General features: G+C 40.2%; 1 protein-coding gene across 14 annotated transcripts in view; it reads right to left on the reverse strand.

The window, feature by feature from the left end:
- The window catches only part of APBB2 (amyloid beta precursor protein binding family B member 2), a 364788-nt gene that overhangs the window by 12353 nt on the left and 340002 nt on the right, over positions 1-12433 (reverse strand). For 7 of the 14 annotated variants that reach the window (XM_019526008.1, XM_019526016.1, XM_019526013.1 and 4 more), the window contains one exon: positions 10999-11004. The exons of the other annotated variants lie outside the window; for them this stretch is intronic. In XM_019526008.1, coding sequence (XP_019381553.1) covers positions 10999-11004 — 6 coding nt within the window. The remainder of the gene's footprint in view (positions 1-10998; positions 11005-12433) is intronic. 14 annotated transcript variants of the gene reach the window in all.

Genomic DNA, 12433 nt, shown 5'->3' on the forward strand with positions numbered 1-12433 from the left:
CCCCCCCCCCCCCATGTAAGAAAGTTGATTGGTAGTAACTGAGGCCTAAAGCTAGCAGAAGACATGAAGTCAGACTCCAGAGCACTTCCCACTGTGGGATCAGAGTCTTATGGAGTATTGATTTAAAGGCTAACATCTGTGTTCACAATAACTTGTGAATTTAAAAGGTTGTTAAAATCCATTTTATTGCTATTTATTACCATTCACTATGCACCTCAATCAATACTCCTCCTTCAAGGACTTGTAAACAAGTGAGTTATGAGGGGTTTTTTCAAGCTGATCTTTGAAGAAGAGTGCCCTATGTTACTTCACTAAGTCATTTACAATTGCCCCTCAACAGAAACCTACTATAATCAAAAGATACCTCTGCAGATTCAAGAGTCCTTTGTAATGTCAAGGCCAGAGAAGACCATTAGCTTGGAGGAATAGTACGTATAATTTCAAATATAAGAGATCTGGTAGTGTTTTCAGTTAGGGATAAAGTTCTCTGTCAGATGGTTAATATATTATAAAAAATATACAACACCTAAAATGAGACAAAGCCACAAAAGCAAATCCACTACTGTCTGGAAAACATGCTGTGTTGCCAGTGAAATCTAAGATTATAAAACAGCATTAGAAATTCTTGCACTCTGCTTGACTGGTAGCTGTGGCAATATCTTGGCACATTACCACTGCTCTAAATTACTTTGCTTTACGGAATAGCATTAGACAATGTGCTCTAAGTTCACAGATGCACGTTGCACAAAAGCTCCCACAGCCTAGGGAAATCCTGCCCTGTTTCCTTGAGTCTCATTGTTTGATTGCAAAGATATCAAGTCTTAGCTCAATATAAGCAAAATGTGCCATTATTTAGGATGCACCCCATTTCTTAATGAGACACTGCACAATTAAAAACTGACCACGCAACTAAAACAGGAGGCAAGACAGAACTAGTTAAAGACTGAACTCTTTTAAAAAATAGAAAGGAGGGCCACAGCAGACTACAATTATAGTTTAAGTCAGAAGCACAGTGTTTTCTGCAGCAGCCTAACAGTGAGAGGGATGGGCTGGGGGTGTCTTCTCAGAAGTGTCAGTTCCCCATCTAGGTTGTATTGTGGAGGACTCCTATTGACACTGAGAATCATACACATCAGTAGGGGACACAGAGACCATACAGCTTCTTTTGAAACCTAATTCCAAGCCCAAAGTAATTCTAGAAGTCATAAAATCATAGAAATAGGGTGGGAAGGGACCTTGTAGATCTTCAAGTCTGACCCCCTGCCTGGGCGGGAAAAAGACTGGACTCAAATGAGTCCAGCCAGGTAGGCATCTAGCCTCTTCTTAAAGATCCCCACGGTAGGAGCCAGCACCACTTCCCTAGGAAGTTGGTTCCAGCTCCTAGCCGCCCTAACTGTGAAGTAGTTCTTGCGGATGTCTAGTCTAAATCTACTCTCTAATAATTTGTGTCCATTGTTCCTTGTTATGCCAGGGGGCACTAGGGGAAACAGTGTCTCCCCTAAACCCTTCTGGTCCCCCCTAGTGAGTTTATAGACAGTCACCAGGTCCCCCCTCAGCCTTCTCTTGTGGAGGCTGAACAGGTTTAGGTCCTGCAGCCTTTCAGTGTAGGGTCTGCCCTGTAGTCCCCGGATCATGTGGGTGGCCCTCCTCTGGACTCTAATTCCAAATCCAAAATGCTACTTCTGTCACCACCTAGCCAAGGTAACCAGCCTATATATCAGGCATCCTGTGAGGGCACAGGAAAGGAAACCTAAGAGGCAGTAAACTCTGCTATGTGTCCATAGCAGAAGCTACTCAGCAGAGTGGGTAGATCCACCTCTTCACTAAGCTGAGCCATGCAGATGCTTCATATCCTGACTCCCTGCAATGTTCCATTGTGCCAGGTTCTCTGCATTCACTGACGGGGCAAACACTGCCTGTGAGTATATTTATTTCAAATGTACTACTTTTCATTATTTAAGAAGAATTGATAGTGACCCCTACATTTATGTTGCCCCAAACTTTCCAGGATAAAGATTCTTGTGATTTTTTTTCATTTAAGAAATGTTAATGCCTTTATTGTTTGCAGCAAACCTTTGATATTCAGCCTCAAAAGCCCCTTAGATTATAAGCGCCTTTTATTTGTCCCATGAAATTCTATTCAGATTTAGATGCGTGTTAAAAATCACCATTTTCCATTTCCAGTTTTTCACACAAAAAGGCTGGCAAGATGCCAGGAAAACCCCCCCACTGAACATTTTAAAGGGCTTGGCCCATGGCTTAGCCAGCAAGCAGGCTGGCCTCATAAGGTGACTGAATTAAGGAGGCAATCTTATATCAAGCATGCCCAAACTGCTACTAGCATTTACAATCTGAATACAATTTTTTCTGTGTAATTTTTTTGTATGAAATAGTCTACATTCCATAAAGGCAGTATCAAACAGCATCAGTGGCACTCATAACAGCAAAAATTATTCAGTAAAGGATTTTTATCAAGTTTCAGTAAATATACCACAATGATGTTTCAGATTGCAATCGTGTACTTAGCTTTCAGTATGTGAAAAGCCCTATTGCATGGGACTGACTGCTCATCTGCAATTTAAGCATGTGCATTAATCTTTGCAGTCTCTATTTTTTTTAGTAGGAGAGATTGTCTCTCTTCAAAATCATATATTATGCACAAATCTGCAACACCATCTGCTTCCAAATCATCAATCAAAATTAGTAATCAAATTATGGTCTTTCCTTCTGACAGGGCACAGATTATATGCCAACTTCAATAATTCACCGAGTCACTAAATGTCTTAAACATCCCTAAATACAGTGCTACAACACAGTATACACTTCTGTAATAGTGACATGGACATTCTTTGAAAAAGCATTGCAAATCACGTTGCTAAGAATCTCAGGACTCCTGTAGCCAAGACTAACACTCTTTTATACTTTAAGGAAACAAAATAGTAACTTTTCACTCTTGCACAAAAGTTATTAAGGATATGAGGGCTCTAGTTCATACTCTGTCTGCATTGGCAATGGTAACTTAACTTTTGGAGAAGGCATGATGACATTCTTCCAAGTAACTGGGCAGATAGGAGGATATTGCCTTCGAGGATAAGATGCCTTAAATATTGAACAGGTCACTAAACTCATCATCTCTGCTTTCTCCTCCTCCCTGTCTTTCTCTGGAATCCTTCTGGGTCACTTACTGTTAACCTTAATTTTGTCATGGCTCACTTGAAGCTGATTAACATTTAAGTGAGATTTATGTGAAACTAGCACTCCCAGTATGATAAAATGCAGAAGCCAAAACGTTGCATGCTGGAAGCTTCTGGCAAAGGCAAATTTTTTCTTGTTGCCATTTCTATCCCTTTGTCTTGCTGGAAAATTAGGAGGAAAAGTTAAATGTTTATGGATCAAGAAAACTACATATTGAATACGGAACTAGCATGGGTTTAATGCATCCAACTCTTAAATGCATTAAACCCATGCTAGCCCCTTATTCAATACCATGAGGTATGATTAATTCCTAAATTCTAAGAATTACTCATACCTCATGCTATCAAAGTTCCTTCAAAAAACTATTCATTTGCATAAACCTAAGCATGTGCAGAAGTCTTTGCAGGACTGGGGACAGAGTTCCCAATAAAATTCCTGTCAACATTAGTATAAAAAAGCAGTAGATTGCTTAATAAGCAAATAATTTAGGTCTTCAGATTACAATGTTTGCCCATAATCCTTTACTCTTCCTGATGAAGTCCTACAGTGACTGAGAAGCAAAGGATTTTTTTTTTGGTGAAATCTTTCACTGGACCAACTGTGTAGTTGTGAGATATGTTAGACAAACTTGTGGACACTAAGGGCTTTTATATGGGAGTGGAGGTGGGAGGGGCACTTTAGTTAGACTGGCTCTAATTAAAGCACCTGGTGCATCAAACAAGCTTTAGCTAAAGCATCCCCACTGCCATTTTTAAGTGCAGGGACACTGATGCATGAGATACTCAAGTCTGCTGGAGTGTGGTAATTACCACGCTCCAGCAGACTTGATTAATTGAGTCTGCTCATGTATAGGTGCCCTAGGTGCCCTTCCTCAGGTCACCATCGAGCCACGCCAGAAGCCGATGAACAGATATTTCAACAATAAAGATTAATATTATTTTTAAAGCTGGATCCCAAGAGAATGGTTTCTAGCATACTTTGAAGTATTTTGGGATATGCTGAAAAAAAATGGATGCTTTCCCAATTAAGCTTGCAGTGATAATTTTCATAATCTGTAACTACACCCCATGCTACTTTTGAGGTAACCTCAAGTACACAGGAACAGAGACTGGATCATTACTCTGAACAGAAACCATAAAACAGACTGAGCAGGAGAATCAATGAGAATTTTATTTTGTACCAGACTGTAACTTGGCTCTGTTGAACAGTAGAAAAATATAACAGAACTCTCGTATTAGGATGCTCTTTTGGAAAGATTATTAAGGGAAGAGGCTTTTTTAAAATGGTTTAAAGAGATATACAGAAAAAATATGGTATTAAATAAAAATGGGAAAACAAAAAGGAATTTCATCTTTACTTGATCTTTTTCTTTTTTAATTGGTAAATTTCTGCATTAATTGACCAGAGCTCAGATATGCAGACCTATTTAACACCTGGGTAAGCACTGCTTCAACACTCAACACTGGGTGAATGTAATCATGTTAAATGGAATTTATGCTAATGCTTTCTTGTTTGAGTAGCAGTCATGTACATTTGGTATCATTCCTCTAAAGCCTTGGGAGACATCCCAATTAAGTGCCCCCTGAAAAAACGGCATGTGCTATATTATCTTTCCACTCTAAAACATTAACTTTTTAGCAGTTTTAACTCTTTTTTGCTAAAAATAATATTTTAGTGTGAAACCAGACATTTTTAATCTTAGTAAGCCAAATCCAAGCAGCTGTTTATCAGCACTTACATTAAAACCACCCTAAGGCAAGAACACTTATATTTAAATTGCTTTTATAGATTTTTATTTTACAAATTGAGATGATAATCTCTGAAGCTAGAAAGTGCATCCTTTAAGCTCAACTGCAAATTGATTTGACATGGTCAAGAAATGCAAAGAAAAATTATGTCAGTTTCTAGTATTTTCACCCAAGTGAAACATATAACACTGCTGGTCTACGTAACACTTAATGGTGGACACTAGGGGACTGTCTGGTCACATGATACTAGTTCTCTTTGTTCCATCTTCTACAAGCCTAGAGATGAGACTCTATTGCAGAGAGTTGCCTGGAGACTTGTAAAAGCAGGCAGGAACAAGGAGGAAATCTAGCCCTCCTTCACTACAGGATGTGAGAGCTCCAGCAGCAGCCAGAACTATGTAAGAAACTACCTTAGTGAATCAAGCTACCAATGGGGCTAGAGTTGTCATCCACCAAGAAGAGATGGATGTTCTGGGAAACAGGGACCCGAGCAACTGGGGGGCATATGCAAATGAACAGGATGCTGCACGGGGAGGCAGGGGGAGAGCCAGAATAAATGGAAGGAGAGATGGAATAAGGGGAAAACCTCTAATAAGATTTTTCCATGTCAGCAGTTGCTCCCATGTTAATATTCTACAGTCTCAAAGAGAAGGGAAGATGTTTCAAAAGGAACTCTTTAGCAAAATGTGGTTCACATTATTAAAATGGTCAGAGAATGTTTGAATTAACATTTTAAATAACGTTTTGCTGACATTGTTCTTTTATCCATGTGGGGATTTCAAACTAGGATTAAGATGCTATTAAGAAATTAAGACACTGTCTTCAGTGTCTTAATTACAACAGTCTTCACAAAATGTTACACTGTAACCCTATGTATTGCACTATTATCCCTTTTCTAAAATGGAGCCCAGTACAAAGTCTGCTCATGTCAGTGGGAGAAACCAGAAAAAAAATCCTCCCCAAATTATAAGACTCATGATAAAGTGCCTGTAAGGATGTGGAAAATTCCATGTATTAGCAACTTCAAAGCAAGACATCATAACAAATCCCACCCCCTCACAATAATGAAATATGGAATATCCAGATGAGCAGCAAAAATAAGAGTTTTTTAATAGTTTGCATGATCCAGGTACCCCTCTCATCTGACCTGGATTTTAAACATTTAAGGCCTGGGGAGAAAGACCAATTAGTTCATATTTTTTGTGCCAAAACCACACGTCTTTTTCACTATGTGTACTGGAGTACATATAATACTTAGAAGAAGGGTTCCACATTTCAGATAAGTTTTGGTATTTGCTATTGGAAACTCTAAAATACACAGTCAGTTATTCTTCAGTCTGACAAACCTATTCTGTATAGATCCTTGCTGTTTGAATGCCAGGACCTTACAATTAAGAAAAATAAACAAAGCTGCTGTCTAATTAAATACAAAGGGTTGAGATTGCAAATGATGTAAGACTGCAGGAAACTCAGGCAGTAAAATTTCCCTCAAATTATTAGGATTCCTTTTACCAGTGGGTCCTAAAAAAGTCTAATTTCAGTTTTTAGCCAATTCAGGCTCTAGAATGAAACTTAAAGACCTGTTCCCTTTCCAATGAGCATAAATTCTTTCAAGCACTTATGCATGCCTTGAAAGGTCTAACATTGAAGACAATCAATTTGTCTTTCTTAGGAATATAGCTTGTAGCCATGTTGATCTAAAAAGCAGAGCCAGACAAAACTCTTGAGCTAGAGGCGATATCTTTCATTAGACCAACTAAAGCATTCTTTCGTATTCATTCATGGATGTAGACTGTAGTGCTAATTATCCCATAGTGGAAACTATGATTTTCTCTTAATTATTTGTTTACATTACTTATTAACTTTATAGAAGTCTTCTGAGCTCTGGTGGTATAGCTTTAGTGGGAATGGGACGCATAACGGTTGTAACTTGACAATCCTAAAACGCATACCCTGCCTGCTATTCCTTGACTTAGAAATTCTTCTCACATTTTCATACACTTTTACTTTTTACTTTTACATTTACTTTTTAAAATCCCCATAAATGTGGGACCTTCAGAGTATGCAGATCAGTGGGGTCATTACGCTCCAAGCTGTGATCCAATCTTAAAGCATTTCTATTGGTTCAGTTCCTCATTTTAAAGCACTGTAGGTCTTTAAAAGTTTGAGAAAACATTTCCCACATAACCGTAAGTCTCCACATCAAAAGCACCATCTGTCTAACAGAGGACTAGATAAAATTCCCTTTGGACGCAGCAGGACTTCCCAGTTAGCAAAAGGGATAAGCTGTTGAGCCAAACAAACTATTTAAACTGTTCTCCATAACCAAGAGTTAAATTCTGTCACTGACAAAGACCACAAAATTAGTACTTTAAGGTGGCATTATGTCATCAGTCATGAAATGTTTAAGCACCATGAATTTAAATACCAAGTGACAAAAATCATACACTTCAAAGTCAGGGTTTAAGGTCTATATAGATCTTTCTTCTCAAGTTCATTCTTCTACATGTAATGCCTGGTTTGTGGGTATACTACTGTTATCATAGAATCATAGAAGTAGGGTAGGAAGGGACCTTGTAGCTCTTCAAGTCTGACCCCCTGCCTGGGCAGGAGAAAAACTGGGCTCGAATGACTCCAGCCAGGTAGGCATCAAGCCTCTTCTTAAAAACCCCCAGGGTAGGAGCCAGCACCACTTCCCTTGGAAGTTGGTTCCAGATCCTAGCCGCCCTAACTGTGAAGTAGTTCTGAGACAGCAGCAAATCCAGAAGGGTGCCTCTGCCATAACTTCCATTTTTGGGGGGTTTTTTTTCTACTTTAATAGATTTCAGGTACAATTTTAGGGAGAGAACCTCAGACTGTGGATAGACATTACATTTGTAGCATACCTTTGTAGCTACAAAAAGTGGATATACAGACAATCTAAAGTCTAGCCCTCTGATAGCACCAAATTTGCACTGAGAACACCTGTGATTGTTACCTCACAAATCTCAAAAGGGCTTTCACCCAACAAGGACACTGCTCCAGAGAGATAGACCACACTTTTGAAAGAGCCACCCAGATACCACATGAAGAATTGCTTCAGTACAAAAAGAAAATCCCCATGAATTGCACACCGTGAGTTAAGACATATCATCCCTTCCTGGAACCTGTACAGAAAATCCTCAAACAACTGCATCCCACACTAGGAGAAGACCCTGTTCTTAAAGAGATCTTCCCAGAACCGCCCATCCTAGCCTTTAAACAAGCACCGAACCTTACCAATCTCATCATCAGAAGCAAACTTCCTACGACCCAAAACACACAACATGGATCCAGACCATGCCGGGACAAGAAATGTAAAATCTGCCAACATATCTCTACCACTCCCACAATAACTACACCCACAACAGAACCATCACCATTCCTGGATCGTACAGCTGCACCTCCAGAAATGTAACATCTTATCCAGTGTACTAAGTGCCCTGATGGAAAATGTGTAGGAGAAATCAAATAACTGCATACCAGAATGAATGCACACCGAAAATTTATCAAAGACAGAAACACCCAATTACCTGTGGGTGCACACTTCTCACAGGACAACCACTCTGTCTAATCTCTCAGTTCTAATCCTCAAAGAGAATTTACAAAACACCTTTCATAGGTGAGCCTATGAATTTGATTTCATAAATCTACTGGCTACAAAAAAAAATCATGGACTAAATATAGACCCTGGATACATGGCACATTATAACCTGCTTGCCATCCGTTAATGCCAGGTAACCTGTCTGCATTTTATCAGGGACATTCTAGCACCAGGTCAACATTCCCCCCACCTACCTGTCTCATACCTATCGTCTCCTGTGGCCTCTGATCCTCACTGTCACGCATGTGCATTTTCAGAGACCTGCATTTTGCATATTGGCTTCTAGTCTATTCAGGAGAATGCAAAACAACAGCAGACTCTCCCTATGCCTGAAGAAGGGTGTTTATGTCTGAAAGCATGCAAAGAACAATTTTTCCAACAATTTAGTTGGTCTAATAAAATATATCACATTTACCCAAAGAACCTTGTCTGCTGATGTACAGACAGGCATCCATACAAGAAATGCTGCGAGCACTCTAGAAATGATCCTGGGTGAAACAGGAGCTTCTGTTATGCTACGTTTTGTAACACCACATGCAATGTGTGCTACAGGGAGTCTCTTGTTCCACAGCATCCTACAGTGTTCCCTTTCCCTCCCCCCACCAAGGGGAGAGGGAGGCAGCATAACTGCAACAAGCTCAATGAGAGCTTAAGGCTCCCTCCATCAGTCTGTTAATGATGAGGAAGACAGCTGCAACCTAGCTGGGCCTGAAGGCTGCCGCTCTGCTCACCACAGTGGCAGGAACCACAGCTGCTGACCCCGTGTATGTACATCTCTGGTAGCACTATAGCTTTGCACCATGACAAAACCTCTGGCACTTGTATCACTACAAATGTACATTTGTCCACAGCTGGAGCTAGCATGAACCTTCCTTGCTGCATTCAAACCTAAGCTGATTTGTATCAGCTGAGGCTCTGGCTTTTGTTGTTTTATGAATATTAATCTTTTTGGAAGGGAAAATATTTTGGAGCAGGTATGTCCCCAGTTCTTTCCTGATGTTTGCTCACCCCTAGAGATGTTCCCTATAGGGGGATTATACACAGGTAAGGCAGACTGGAAAGATACAAATGCCACTAGTCACTGTAGCAAAGAGAAGGAAGGCTTTGTTCTCCAGAGTGGTCAATCCATCAACACTTGTGAATGCTACAATGACTAAAATTATATGAATACTCTATTATGCCTATACATCTTTGAACAAACTCTTTGGTACCATGACTAACTCAAATATCTGAATTTGTAAATAAGCATTTGGAAACTTTAGGCAACAACCTCCATACAAAGGGTTTGAGCCTTTGCTGGTAAGAGATATTTGAGTAGTTGATCAAAATGTCAACTGAGATGGTCACTGTTCTGGTATTGACTGCCATTTGCAATTAAATGTGAAGTAAAGTTTTGATCAGCTTGATTCTAATTTGCCATATTACACAATTGTGTATGACAGTTCCCCTTTGTTCTTTATTATTCAGACAGAAAACAAAGTAATCACAGTATGTTCCAAACCAGAAAAGAAGATCACAGCACACTTTTGTCAATGTTAGTCTAGAATAATCATGATTTCTTACATGCATGAACTTTAGATTAGATCACAAAGCCATAACCACCATCAAACATTTCCCTAGGCCAATGCTTTCTAAAAAACTGATTAAAACCCAGTCTAGCTTGTGAACTTTGCTCACTGTATTCTTTGAAGCAAACCTGAGGAACTGTCTGTCCACATCTCTGAACTCTCTCTTTCCTGTGCTCCTTGAATGCCATGTCCTTACAATTAAGAAAAACAAACAAAGCTGAACTGATAACTAAACCTAACTCTGACCCAAAAAGTCCAATTCTGTCAGAAAGAAATGGGTGAGTCCTGGAGCTACAAACCACATGATAGTGCCTATTCCATTGCAAAAGGTGTTATCATGCACAATCCCAAATAATCACCTTGTATAAACACACAGGTAAATCTACACTGCTAAGAGTTTATTAAGTTTGGAAGACAACCTTCCACCCAAACATGGAATAAAAAAAGGAATTATTTTAGTGCTGTGAACTGCCATGACATTTCATATTTTGCTTAAACTGCTGCTCCTGGAGACATTAAAGTAAGAGGATCTCAGCTTTTAGTGAAAAATAAAAAATTCTGTGTCCCATGGTTTATAGAGAAGCTAAAAAAATTGTTCAAATGCCAGAAGACAGTAAAAAGCCCCCTCCTTTTTTCACATTGTGTGATTTTTAAGCCATTTTCCTGATTTGAGGGAAAGCAGGGAGGGGGGTGCAACAAAACTGTCATTACTGGATTACAAATGTGATCTAGTACAGTCTGAGTTTAGACCTCCCTAGAGTTTTAAGTTTAGCTTTTGTAAGACAATGCTGACTGCTACTAGCTGTGTCTCTTAAATGCCAGGCAGATAAACAGGGAGAATGGTGGAGAAATTAAAATAGTTTACCTCTCTCTGAATCCGGGAAAGCATGAAGAAACAGAGCAGAAAGAGCAAGTTAGAAAGCATTTTGAGACAACACTCCAGCATGCACTGAGACAGGATGTTGAAAGAAATGCACATTTAACACTTAGTATTGCTTGGCTGCTTAGCTTACCTACGCGTGCTGCAACTACTTCCTTTCAAGAGTTATTTTGGTTGAATCCCTGCTGCTCTGAAGTTTGTATTTTTGGAAACATACAATGAAGCCAACAGGCATCAGCTGAACACAGAGTCACAGCACAGACATATCAACACTGGGAGGTAATCAAGCTTAAAATATCACATACAAATACGGGAAGTAGTATGCAGTTAGCATAAATGAAAAAAACCCTACATGAATCTGTGTTTCCACAAAAAGCTGCTAATTAAACAATGAAAAAACAATCATAAAACGTGGGCATCTGTGTGTGTGTAAATCTCTTTGGCTGTATTAAGCCCTTGTATTTCTCAAACTGAATGAATTTTTAACTCTGCTATCATGGTCGTCATTTGGGGTTGAATATGTTTGAAGCCTTTGCTACAAGGAGCACTCTTAAGTGTCTTAGGCTCTTTGGAAAATCCCACAGTAGAAGCCAAGTTCTACACTGACTTGCATGCTGAGCAACTCTATTGAAGTCAAAGGGTGCAAATCAGCAAGAAGCTTAGTTTTTACATAGGTGACAGCCCAATTTCTTTTCACATATGAACATGTGATTTAACTCAACTTGCCTTTTACCCCATTGATTTCTGCCTCATATCTTCAAGCAGGCAGGGGATGGGAGAAAAGAGAAGGTAGAGAGAGGAAGAAGCAAAAAAGGTGAGTCCAGCTCACTCCACGATTGGTAGGATGGCTACTGCTGAGGACCACCACAGAGCTGCTGGCACTTGGAAGGGCCATCACAGCATGTGCTGCTTAGAACACCAGTATGAGCTTGTGTGTGCCAGTGCCTCTCTCAACCCCCATTGGAGCTGCTGCAGATACTAAGTGCTGGCTTCTGTTACTACTTCCAGCTGTTTGCATGCAGTTCAGACGCACAGGATGCATTTCCAGCACGAAGAAAAGGTTATTTTGCCACCTGTTGGCCAACATGAGATCCAATGTATAACAAGGCAGTTTGTAGTAATAGCCTAACGGAGAGGGGGAGGAGGGGCAGGGCAGGGCGGGGAGTGGCACCAGTCCCAGGCATCGACTATGAAGGGGCACCTGAATCCCCCCCACTCCCATGGAGTTTTGCCACAACAGAGGTGGTTCTGCACTGTCCAGCTGGATGGTGGCTGGGCAGTACAGCCCTACACCCAGCAGTATACCTGGGGGTGAGGGTTGACCGTCATGCAGAATGGTACTCTCCCAGCTCCTGGGGGAGTTCTTGTTCCAGCAACACAGCCTTACACCCAATAGCATTTTTTTTTGAGGGGGGGGGGG

The sequence above is a fragment of the Gavialis gangeticus genome, unplaced genomic scaffold (assembly GCF_001723915.1).
Source record: "Gavialis gangeticus isolate Ggan-Ray unplaced genomic scaffold, GavGan_comp1, whole genome shotgun sequence".
In the NCBI taxonomy this organism is placed as follows: domain Eukaryota; kingdom Metazoa; phylum Chordata; order Crocodylia; family Gavialidae; genus Gavialis; species Gavialis gangeticus.